Here is a 12,865-nt window from a genome sequence, read left to right on the forward strand (position 1 = left end):
AATCCATACATGACTCAACATGCTTTAGTTATGGGTTACTTCTCCACTTAAGCTTATCCTAGTTTAAAATCTATTGATAACAATGAAATGTTCTTTACCCAATTGTAAATACACTCCTAATGCGCCTCTATATATACTGAATAATGCTTTCCTCATATGGGTCAGATCAAATCCATAAACGCCAAATCTATTATTTTTACTTCTAAATCAGACTCTTGAAAGAATAATCATGCTTTTACCCCATGAGACTGCCTAGAGAAACTATGAGATCTACCTTCATCAGAAACTGGCTTTGCACCTACATTTCCTTTCTCAGAAAAAGGTTTTGTCATTGACACAATCCCCTAACCCAGAGACTGGGAAATTATTCAAGGAAACCCCTATCTTTTACTAGGACTCCATTCAAGCACCAAGGCTTGTCAATTTCACCTCCCAAATATTTCTCAAAAATATCCTATCCTCCTCTCCAACTCCACTCTTTTCACCCCTTTTAGCTTCTTTGGTTTGGCTTGCCTCTCATAAGTTCTTCCCACTTTCTGTTTTACCACTCCTAACTTATCCACCTCCCTCTCACCACAATGATCCTCTGGAACGTCCCTCTGAGGTCATTCCTTTTTATCAGTCACTGCATTGTTGTCAGCTGGGTACAAATCCCTTTGTCCCACTGAACTATGAACAGATCAGAGCAGTTGCTCTGTCTTACTCAGCACTGTATCTTCAGGATCTTGTCCATTGCTTAGCAGGTAGTGGGCTTTCACCAGTGTTTTCCTGATGAGTATTACAGAATAACATCTTGCAAGTATGAGTTATGTAAGTAGTAATACATTACTACACTCAAAGTTAAATCACATGGAAGTGTAATTATGGTGTCCAGGCCCACTTATGTGAAGCTGAATTTATGGTCACTGTTGCAGCATTTAGGATGCAGAGAGTTATTGCAATCATTTTGTATCATCCAATTGAATAGCCTACTAATAGTATTCTTCAGGCAGAAACTTTCCTCAGATCCATACTAAGTTATCAGTTTGAATCACAAAATGTGCTGATGACAAATAATTGTAACAATAAAACATTTACTACTGTTGTTGGTTTGTGTCTTCTTCAGCTTGGGCTACCATAACAAATTACCATAGACCAGGAGGCTTAAACAACAGAAATTGATTTCTCATAGTTCTGGAGGCTGGACATCTGAAATCAGGGTGCCAGCATGGTCAGGTTCTGGTGAGAGCTCTCTTCCTGACTTGCAGATGGCCAACCACCTTCTTGCTATGTCCTCATAGAGGGGAAAGAGAGAGAGAGAGAGAGAGAGCGCAAAAGAGAGAGAGCTGTCTGGTGTCTCTGCTTATGAGGGCACTAATCTCACCATGAGGACTCCATCCTCATGACCTCATATAAATCTAATCACCTCCCAAAGGCCCCATCTTCAAATACTATCTCACTGGGGCCTAGGGCTTCAGCATATGAATTTGTGGGGGGACACAATTCAGTCCATAGCAGTTTTGAAGAAGATGAGACACTTAGATAAAGTACTTCCTGTTACAAGCACATTCCTATCAATGTCTAGAAATTTGAACAAAATCATAAACTTCCCATTATTTTCTCTGTAAGTTAGAGATGAAAAATAACCACTCTTTACAAAATGCCTCATGAGTGCCACCCACTGGCGTTGTCACTTCACATCTCGGTTAATCCTTAAAACCAGTGAGATAGGTATTGTGATCCCCACTTTATGGATGGGGAAACTGAGACTCATCCACAGGTGAAGTCTCTTTTCAAGGTCACACTACTAGGAAGAGGTAGACCACTATCCAAAGTCGGTCTGATTGATTCCTTCACCTTTTACAAAATAACATAACAGAACTGATAAATTCATTAAAAGAGACACACCCACTCAGCATGATAAAATACTATAGAATTGTTCTTGTGCTTTTATGGTTACTATTGCAGTTAATGTTCCTTTCATGGCTTAGAGATTTTCATAAATTTAGCCACCACTAGCAAAAAGACTTTGTTTCTATTTTTACTAATTTATTTGATAAACAGTTCATGAACTAAACTTTCCAAACTACTTTTTAAATTCTTGTTTGTGGTTGCATATTTTCTTATGCTGAGGAGTTAAAAATGATTATTTCAACCTTAAATATATGATTACTCTGTTTTTTCATGGTAGAAATCAGAAACAACTGGCATTTATATCTCAGAAAGAAAACTTCCTATCAAAAAGAAAAGTAGACATCAGAAATATGGAAGAAGGACTTATCAGACTCAATGAGCTTCATCGGTATGTTTGTTGCCTTTGAAAATTTTAATCTTCATTCCTCTACATTTATCTTTTTAATAAATGGTAGCAACAAATCTATGCCAATTTCTAATATACTATAGAAAAGGAGGTTCATAATTGACTCTCTTTTACAGTCCAGAAAAGTCATTATCATCGAATCTTTCACTGAAAGGATAGACAGGCACTGAGTTGTACATAAGCTGTGTCTAATACCTCTGTTACAGCCTTCACATTCCCCTTCATCCCAGATTCACAAGCACATCTTCTATCCTTAGTTACCACTTATCCCTAATTCAAGAATATTTATTGGCTTTCTAAATTATACATGGCAGTAAATCAGAACTCAGTCTAGAACCCAGAGTTCCTCACCAATTTGTTGACCTTAACCCTTCCTATGTCAGTGTTATTTCCCTTCATGTCCTCTGTATGCAGCAAGTTTGCCTTAGTCACAAGAGTCCTGACTTGCTGCTCCTTTCCTCTGTTTCTTTGCATAGGATGATGTCCTTTCCTTGGTGAGATTGCACCTCCATTCTGGCAATCCATGTTCCTCCCTCTATTAAACATTATCCTCTAATAACCTTTCCTCAACTGCCTCGCCAAAATCCGTTCTTCTCTATCCTTGGCTGGAATACTTGCAAAATCAGTTTACACTTGCAAAAATTGTAATTGTCTTTCCATTAGTCTGCCAATAAAATCTGTTGTTTCACAAGGTTTGTTTTGTCTCCCAATTAGATGGTAGCCTTATTGTGCATGTGAATTATACATACAGTCTACTATACATTTTAACAGCTCCCACAAATGCAAAATCCAATGTATTTTTCTTGTTTTTAGAGCAACAAAGGAAGCATATCGGAAACAAATAAAAGTCCTGAACGATAACCTGGAAAGAAAACTTCAGAGATGGTAAAAAAAGAAAACTCATTTATATTATAAGTAGTATATGTTATCTTTTTAAAATTTAATTTTATTTATTTATATTTTTATACAGCAGGTCCTTATTAGTTATGTATTTTATACATATTACTGTATTTATTTCAATCCCAATCTCCAAATTCATCCCACCCCCCGCACACCCCCTCAGCTTTCCCCCCTTGGTGTCCATACGTTTATTCTTTACATTTGTGTCTCTATTTCTGCCTTGCAAACCAGTTCATCTGTACCGTTTTTCTAGATTTCACATATATATGTTAATATTCAATATTTGTTTTTCTCTTTCTGACTTACTTCACTCTGTATGACAGTCTCTAGGTCCATCCACATCTCTACAAATGACCCAGTTTCATTCCTTTTTATGACTAAGTAATATTCCACTGTGTATATGTTCCATATCTTCTTTATCCATTTGTCTGTCCATTGTACATATGTACCACATCTTCTTTATCCATTCGTCTGTTGATGGGCATTTAGGTTGCTTCCATGACCTGGCTATTGTAAATAGTGCTTCAATGAACATTGGGGTGCATGTGTCTTTTTGAATTATGGTTTTCTGTCGGTATATGCCCAGTAGTGGGATTACTGGGTCATATGGTAATTCTATTTTCAGTTTTTTAAGGAACCTCCATACTATTCTCCATAGTGGCTGTATCAATTTACATTCCCACCAACAGACCAAGAGGGTTCCCTTTTCTCCACACCCTCTCCAGCATTTGTTGTTTGTAGATTTTCTGATGATGCCCATTCTAACTGGTGTGAGGCGATACCTCATTGTAGTTTTGATTTGCATTTCTCTAATAATTAGTGACGTTGAGCAGCTTTTCATGTGCTTCTTGGCCATCTGTATGTCTTCTTGGGAGAAATGTCTATTTAGGTCTTCTGCCCATTTTTGGATTGGGTTGTGTGTTTCTTTAATATTGAGCTGCATGAGCTGTTTATATAGTTTGGAGATTAATCTTTTGTCCATTGATTCATTTGCAAATATTTTCTCCCATTCTGAGAGTTGCCTTCTTTTCTTGTTTATAGTTTCCTTTGCTGTGCAAAAGCTTTGAAGTTTCATTAGGTCCCATTTGTTTATTCTTGTTTTTATTTCCATTACTCCAGGAGGTGGGTCAAAAAAGATCTTGCTGTGATTTATGTCAAAGAGTGTTCTTCCTGGGGCTTCCCTGGTGGTGCAGTGGTTGAGAGTCTGCCTGCCGATGCAGGGGACACGGGTTCGTGCCCCGGTCCGGGAAGATCCCACATGCCATGGAGCGGCTAGGCCCGTGAGCCATGGCCGCTGAACCTGCGCGCCTGGAGCCTGTGCTCTACAACGGGAGAGGCCGCAACAGTGAGAGGCCCGCGTACCGCAAAAAAAAAAAAAAGAGTGTTCTTCCTGTTTTCCTCTAAGAGTTTTATAGTGTCCGGTCTTCCATTTAGGTCTTTAAGCCATTTTGAGTTTATTATTGTGTATGGTGTTAGGGAGTGTTATAATTTCATTCTTTCACATGTAGCTGTCCAGTTTTCCCAGCACCACTTATTTAAGAGACTGTCTTTTCTCCATTGTATATCCTTGCCTCCTTTGTCATAGATTAGCTGACCAGGTATTTGGATTTATCTCTGGGTTTTCTATCCGGTTCCATTGATCTGTATTTCTGTTTTTGTGCCAGTACAATATTGTCTTGATTACTGTAGCTTTGTAGTATAGTCTGAAGACAGGGAGTCTGGTTCCTCCAGCTCCGTTTTTTTCCCTCAGGATCGCTTTGGCTATTCAGGGTCTTTTGTGTCGCCATACAAATTTTAAGATTTTTTATTCTAGTTCTGTAAAAAAATGCCATTGCTAGTTTGCTAGGGATTACATTGAATCTGTAGATTGCTTTGGGTAGTATAGTCATTTTCACAATATTGATTCGTCCAGTCCAAGAACATGGTATAGCTCTTCATCTGTTTGTGTCATCTTTGATTTCTTTCATCAGTATCTTATAGTTTTCTGAGTACAGGTATTTTACTTCCTTAGGTAGGTTCATTCCTAAGTATTTTATTCTTTTTGTTGCAATGGTGAATGGTATTGTTTCCTTACTTTCTCTTTCTGATACCTTGTTGTTAGCATATAGGAATGCAAGAGATTTCTGTGCATTAATTCTGCGTCCTGCAACTTTACCAAATCCATTGATTAGCTCTAGTAGTTTTCTGGTGGCATCTTTAGGATTCTCTGTGTATAGTATCATGTCATCTGCCAACAGTGACAGTTTTACTTCTTCTTTTCCAATTTGTATTCCTTTTATTTCTTTTTCTTCTCTGAGTGCTGTGGCTAGGACTTCCAAAACTATGTTGAATAATAGTGATGACAGTGGACATCCTTGTCTTGTCCCTGATCTTAGAGGAAATGCTTTCAGTTTTTCACCAATGAGAATGATGTTTGCTGTGGGTTTGTTGTATATGGCCTTTATTATGTTGAGGTAGGTTCCCTCTATGCCCACTTTCTGGGGAGTTCTTATCATAAATGGGTGATGCATTTTGTCAAAAGCTTTTTCTGCATCTTTTGAGATGGTCATATGGTTTTTCTTCAATTTGCTAATATGGTGTATCACATTGATTGATTTGCCTATATTGAAGAATCCTTGCATCCCTGGGATAATTCCCACTTGATCATGGTGTATGATCCTTTTAATGTGTTGTTGGATTCTGTTTGCTAGTATTTTCTTGAGGATTTTTGCATCTATATTCATCAGTGATATTGGTCTGTAATTTTCTCTTTTTGTAGTATCTTTGTCTGGTTTTGGTATCAGGGTGATAGTGGCCTTGTAGAATTAATTTGAGAGTGTTCCTTCCTCTGCAGTTTTTTGGAAGAGTTTGAGACAGATGGGTGTTAGCTCTTGTCTAAATGCTTTATAGAATTCACCTGTGAAGCCATCTGGTCCTGGGCTTTTGTTTGTTGTAAGATTTTAAATCACAGTTTCAATTTCATTACTTGGTCTGTTCATATTTTCTATCTCTTCCTGGTTCAGTCTTGGAAGTTTATACCTTTCTAAGAATTTCTTCCAGGTCATCCATTTTATTGGCATAGAGTTGCTTGTAGTAGTCTCTTAGGATGCTTTGTATTTCTGCGATGTCCATTGTAACTTCTCCTTTTTCATTTCTAATTTTATTGATTTGAGTCCTCTCCTTCTTTTTCTTGATGAGTCTGGCTAAAGGTTTATCAATTTTGTGTATCTTCTCAAAGAACCAGCTTTTAGTTTTATTGATCTTTGCTATTGTTTTCTTTGTCTCTATTTCATTTATTTCTGCTCTCATCTTTATGATTTCTTTCCTTCTACTAACTTTGGGTTTTGTTTGTTCTGCGTTCTCTAGTTCCTTTAGGTGTAAGGTTAGTTTGTTTATTTGAGATGTTTCTTGTTTCTTGAGGTAGGATTGTGTTGCTATAAACTTCCCTCTTAGAACTGATTTTTCTGCATCCCATAGGTTTTGGATCATTGTGTTTTTGTTGTCATTTATCTCTAGGTATTTTTTGATTTCCTCTTTGATTTCTTCAGTGATCCCTTGGTTATTTAGTAACGTATTGTTTAGCCTCCATGTGTTTGTGTTCTTTATGTTTTTTTCCCTGTAATTGATTTTAATCTCATAACATTGTGGTCAGAAAAGATGCTTGATATGATTTCAATTTTCTTATGTTTACTGAGGCTTGATTTGTGATCCAAGATGTGATCTATCCTGGAGAATGTTCTTTGTGCACTTGAAAAGAAAGTGTAATCTGCTGTTTTTGGATGGAATGTCCTATAAATATCAATGAAATCTCTCTGGTCTGTTGTGTCATTTAAAGCTTCTGTTTCCTTATTAATTTTCTGTCTGGATGATGTGTCCATGTTGTGTCCATTGGTGTAAGTGAGGTGTTAAAGTCCCCCACTATTACTGTGTTATTGTCAATTTCCTCTTTTATAGCTCTTAGCATGGCCTTATGTATTGAGGTGCTTCTATGTTGGTGCATATATATTTATAATGATTATGTTTTCTTGGATGGATCACTTGATCATTATGTAGTGTCCTTCCTTGTCTCTTGTAACATTCTTTATTTTAAAGTCTGTTTTATCTGATATGAGTATTGTTTCTCCAGCTTTCTTTTGATTTCCATTTGCATGGAATATCTTTTTCTATCCCCTCACTTTCAGTCTGTATGTGTCCCTAGGTCTGAAGTGGGCCTCTTGTAGACAGCATATATATGGGTCTTGTTTTTGTGTCCATTCAGTGAGCCTGTGTCTTTTGGTTGGAGCATTTAATCCATTCACATTTAAGGTAATTATTGATATGTATGTTCCTATTACCATTTTCTTAATTGTTTTGGGTTTATTTTTGTAGGTCTTTTTCTTCTCCCACTTAGAGAAGTTCCTTTAGCATTTGTTGTAGAGCTGGTTTGGTGGTGCTGAATTCTCTTAGCTTTTGCTTGTCTGTAAAGCTTTTGATATCTCTATTGAATCTGAATGTGATCCTTGCCAGGTAGATTAATCTTGGTTGTACGTTCTTCCCTTTCATCACTTTAAGTATATCATGCCACTCCCTTCTGGCTTGTAGTTTCTTCTGAGAAATCAGCTGTTAACCTTATGGGACTTCCCTTATATGTTATTTGTCCTTTTTCCCTTGTTGCTTTTAATAGTTTTTCTTTGTCTTTAATTTCTGTCAATTTGATTACTATGTGTCTCAGTGTGTTTCACTTGGGTTTATCCTGCCTGGGACTCTGTGCTTCCTGTACGTGGGTGGCTATTTCCTTTCCCATGTTAGGGAAGTTTTCAACTATAATCTCTTCAAATATTTTCTCAGGTCCTTTCTCTCTCTCTTCTCGTTCTGGGACCCCTGTAATGTGAATGTTGCATTTAATGTTGTCCCAGAGGTCTCTTAGGCTGTCTTTATTTCTTTTCATTCTTCTTTCTCTATTCTGTTCCGTGGCAGTGAATTCCACCATTCTGTCGTCCAGGTCACTTGTCTGTTCTTCTGTCTCAGTTATTCTGCTATTGATTCCTTTTAGTGTATTTTTCATTTCAGTTATTGTATTGTTCATCTCTGTTTGTTTGTTCTTTAATTCTTCTAGGTGTTTTTTGTTTAATTCTTCTAAGTCTTTGTTAAACATTTCTTGCATCTTCTCGATCTTTGCCTCCATTCTTTTTCCAAGGTTCTGGATCATCTTCACTATCATTATTCTGAATTCTTTTTTGGAAGGTTGCCTATCTCCACTTTGTTTAGTTGTTTTTCTGGGGTTTTATCTTGTTCCTTCATCTGGTGCATAGTCCTCTGCCTTTTCTTTTTTTTTTTTTTTTTTGCGGTACGTGGGCCTCTCACTGTTGGGGCCTCTCCCATTGCAGAGCACAGGCTCTGGACGCGCAGGCTCAGTGGCCATGGCTCTCGGGCCCAGCCGTTCCGCAGCATATGGGATCCTCCCAGACCGGGGCATGAACCCATGTACCCTGCATCGGCAGGTGGACTCTCAACCACTGCGCCACCAGGGAAGCCCTGCCTTTTCATTTTGTCTGTCTTTCTGTGAATGTGGTTTTCTTTCCACAGGCTTCAGGATTGTAGTTCTTCTTGTTTCTGCTGTCTGTCCTCTGGTGGAGAGGCTATCTAAGAGGCTTGTGCAAACTTCCTGATGGGAGGGACTGGTGGTGGGTAGAGCTGGCTGTTGCTCTGGTGGGCAGAGCTCAGTAAAACTTTAATCCCCTTGTCTGCTGATGGTGGGGCTGAGTTCCCTCCCTGTTGGTTGTTTGGCCTGAGGTGACCCAGCACCTGAGCCTGCAGGCTCTTTGGTTGGGCTAATGGTGGACTCTGGGAGGGCTCACACCAAGGAGTACTTCCTAGAACTTCTGCTGCCATTGTCCTTGTCCCTGCAGTGAGCCACATCCCTCCCCCACCTCTGGAGGAGACCCCCCAACACTAGCAGGTGGGTCTGATTCAGTCTCCTATGGGGTCACTGCTTCTTTCCCCTGAGTCCTGATGTGCACACTTGTTTGTGTGTGCCCTTCAACAGTGCAGTCTCTGTTTCCTCCAGTCCTGTTGAAGTCCTGTAATCAAATCCCACTCGCCTTCAAAGTTGGATTCTCTAGGAATTCCTCCTCCCATTGCCATATCCCCAGGTTGGGAAGCCTGACGTGGGGCTCAGAACCTTCACTCCAGTGGGTGGACTTCTGTAGTGTAATTGTTCTCCAGTTTGTGAGTCACCCACCCAATGGTTATGGGATTTGATTTTATTTGATTGCGCCCCTCCTACTGTCTCATTGTGGCTTCTCCTTTGTCTTTGATGTGGGGTATCTTTTTTGGTGAGTTCCAGTGTCTTCCTGCTGATGATTGTTCAGCAGTTAATTGTGATTCCGGTGCTCTCACAAGAGGGAGTGAGTGCATGTCCTTCTACTCTGCCATCTTGAACCAATCTCAGTATATGTTATCTTAATTAACAGTGCCCCAAAGTTGGAAGGATGTCAGAGTGCTTGCTAGAGTCCAAGGAAATTATTTTCCCAAATTAAATTGTGAGTTTTCTTGGATCTAGATGTGTTTGTTAGTTTTATTTTTTTGGCATTAAACAGAAACAGAGTTTTTCATTCTAATCATGGCAAGTCACCAAAGAGTAAAATTGCCAAGATGTGCAATGCCTCTTTGCACCAGTAAGGAAGGTGATGTGCAGGGACAGAGGAGAGTGGTTAAGTACACAGGCTCTACAGATGGACTACTTTGTTTGCTCTGCCTCTTATTGGCTCTGTGACCGGGGCTAAGTTATTTAATAATCTCTCTGCTCCCATCCCTATAAAGTGAGGAATGACAGTAGCACCCGCCTTGTAAGGTTGTTGTGAATGGTAAATGAGATGATCGATGTACAGTATGTAGCTCAGTGCCTGACACCTAGAAGGCACTTGCAGAAACATAGCTATATTTTATTATTGTTGTCATTATTATAATATTATTTTTAAGACTCCAGTTGCACATTTTTACTCTTCTCTGGTTATATAGCTTTTTTATGTTAGAGTGGAGAGAAAAATTTGAGAACCTAGAAGCTTGAAATTTCTTACTAGCACTTTGAGTAGTTTAGGTAATTCTTTTACTATTTCTGTCTGGGACTCTTCTTTTTCCAACACCCCTGAGCCTTCCCCATTTCTATCCTTTACCTAGAGGAGGCAAGCTCTAGGTAAAGTGTGGTTTGTCCACTGTCCTGTTAGATGTACTGACACAACTTAATGTGAAGCAACTTGCAGAGATGGCATTGAGGCAGTTAATGTTTTATCTTATTTTTTCAGCTAATATGTCTAGTCTACAACATCAATAGCACGGACAATTTTATATAATCATAGTAGGATTTGTTTTGTTTTGAATTCCTTCATCTTTTCAGTAAACTGTGATGTCAGTCTGATGATAATTCTTTTTGTTCTAATCTCTAGTATTATAACTCAGTGGAAAATAGCTTGTTTGCTAAAAAAACATGCACGTTGGACCAACAAGATAAGGGCTGAAATACAAGAAATTTTAGAGAAAATTCAGGATGCTGAACTTAGACGCAGTAAATTATTACAAGAGGTAAAGGAACTTAGTATTTACTCCCTATATTGCATGTCAGTAATTCTTCAATATTTCATTAAACCTTACCTTATTAAAAGGTATTTTGCTTTCTGCTGATTTCATGTTTAGAGTGAATTATGTAACTTCCTTGAGAAATGTAGACAATTGCTCTGTATTAACTATAGGAATTTAGCAAAGTAGCAGTTCTGTCCAGAATATGCTTTTGAAGCATGTAACTGAAACTTGAAGATAGTGTTTAGGGAAACTATCTAAAAATAAGGAGACTAAACATCATTTATTTAGCTCCTATATTCATCCTGTGCCTACCCTCCATCCCCTACTATTCCCATTCCCCATTTCCTCAAGTCATTTATAGCTATTGTTTGGTGAAGAAATTAATCTCTGGAGGGAAAAAAAGATCCTCCTCAGTGGTTACTGAGAAATAATATAACCTGAAATCAGAGCCAAGTCTCATGCACAGAAATATTAATTTACCTGGCTGTTTGAAAATTTAATGCTGACTGCTACAAAACAAATGATAAATCCTCATTTATTTCCCCTAATTAGACCAGTTTTAGAGAAAATGAGGTCAATGAGTTTTTGGCACAGATCGAACAACTTACATTAGAATTAAAACAAGAGGAAGAGGAATTTGTTGCCAAAGAAAAAGAGTTAATTCAAGAGTTGAGCGAGTATGAGGTAAATTTTATTTTACTTCTAAGAATAATTTTAGATGGTGATATGCAGGGGAGGGTGTATTTCATGCTATTTTAATCAGTTAGAAGTAAAGTAAATCTTCTAGTATAAACAAGGCTACAATTAAATTATGAATCTTTCTTCTTTTTCTAAAAAAGAAATAGAACAACAAGAAATATGTTTTCAGTTAAAAAAAAAATCACACACTCCAAGTTTTGTGGAAGTGCTGGCAAAATCCATGGAGACAGGTAGAGTGTTGGATAAAACCATGAAGAGCTGGAACAGGAGAGGCTGGAGAGAGTAATGAAGGGTGAGGGAGACCAAGGAGGCCAATCTCAGAAGTCCTCCTTAAAGACAGGGCATGGCACTGACCTGGGAACTGCCAAGGGCTGACCTGAGGTAGAATAGAGCATGGATGATGGGGGAAGTGGAGAGAAAAGTCACTGCAAGGACCCAAGGGGCCCAGAGTGGCTAGGTCTCTGGAAACACAGCAGAAAACAAACCTTTTCAAGATGATGGTGTTACCTTGATAGACAAGGCCATGTTTCTTGGAGACCACCATTGGAAGAGTAGCTGAGGAGAAAAGAGATGGTAGCAGAAGACTTCCTCAACTTGATTCAGTTTGAAGAGGGAAAAGAAGGCCTGACTACCCCCAAGAGAAGCTTTATTTGAAGGCAAGGGAGTAGGGAGTCCTTACACTTCAAAGTTTAGATCTTACCCTGGTCCAAGCCCCCTCTTCCTCCCACCACACACACCCTGCCACATCCTGCAGAAACCCTCTGCAGATAACTGGTCCCAGAAAAAGCCAATTCTTTCTGATGTAAATAGCAAAAAAGAAGCAGATATGTCTTCCACACAAAAATACTATGAGAAAAACAAGTGAAGGGGCAATGAAACTTTCCATCAAATGAAGAGCACTCAGAAAAATGGTGCTGGAAATGGTGTTGAAAACTGTGACTCAACATCCCTCCATGAGTTCAGAAAAAAATAATTTCATAGAAGTGCCAAGGAAGATTAGCAATATGGAAATACAGGAACTCAGGGAAGAGACGTCAGAAAGGGATGGCCAGAAACAGGAAGAGGGGAAATGGGAACTGGCACAACTCAGGGAACAAACCAGGGAAAGAAAGCATTGCACAAACCTATACAAAATTAGAAGGAACAGAAGGAAGAAGCAAGGCGGAAAGCATTTCTCCATTGGTTGTAGCATGTGTGGGTACCCAGTATTTTTCTAGATGCTGAAAAACAGAAATTTTTAAAAAGGGGGAAAGAAACAGAAGCCTTATGAAGCTTACATTCTAGTGGGGTGGGGGAGATTGAAAATAACAAGATAAACAGTAGAACATGTAATATATTCAGTGGTGATGAATGCTCTAGAGAAAATAAAACAGGGAAGTGGGATAGGGTGAGTGTGTGTGATGCGGTCTGTGTGCCATTTTAAACAGGGAA

At 38.7% G+C, this 12,865-nt stretch overlaps 1 protein-coding gene across 1 annotated transcript in view; it reads left to right on the forward strand.

Moving 5' to 3' along the window:
- The window catches only part of CCDC175 (coiled-coil domain containing 175), a 75,743-nt gene that overhangs the window by 38,555 nt on the left and 24,323 nt on the right, over window positions 1-12,865 (forward strand). Inside the window, exons 10-13 of the mRNA XM_067734515.1 lie at window positions 2,171-2,281; window positions 3,113-3,184; window positions 10,603-10,738; window positions 11,288-11,419. Coding sequence (XP_067590616.1) covers window positions 2,171-2,281; window positions 3,113-3,184; window positions 10,603-10,738; window positions 11,288-11,419 — 451 coding nt within the window. The remainder of the gene's footprint in view (window positions 1-2,170; window positions 2,282-3,112; window positions 3,185-10,602; window positions 10,739-11,287; window positions 11,420-12,865) is intronic.

The sequence above is a fragment of the Pseudorca crassidens genome, chromosome 1 (genome assembly GCF_039906515.1).
Source record: "Pseudorca crassidens isolate mPseCra1 chromosome 1, mPseCra1.hap1, whole genome shotgun sequence".
Classification (NCBI taxonomy): Eukaryota; Metazoa; Chordata; class Mammalia; order Artiodactyla; family Delphinidae; genus Pseudorca; species Pseudorca crassidens.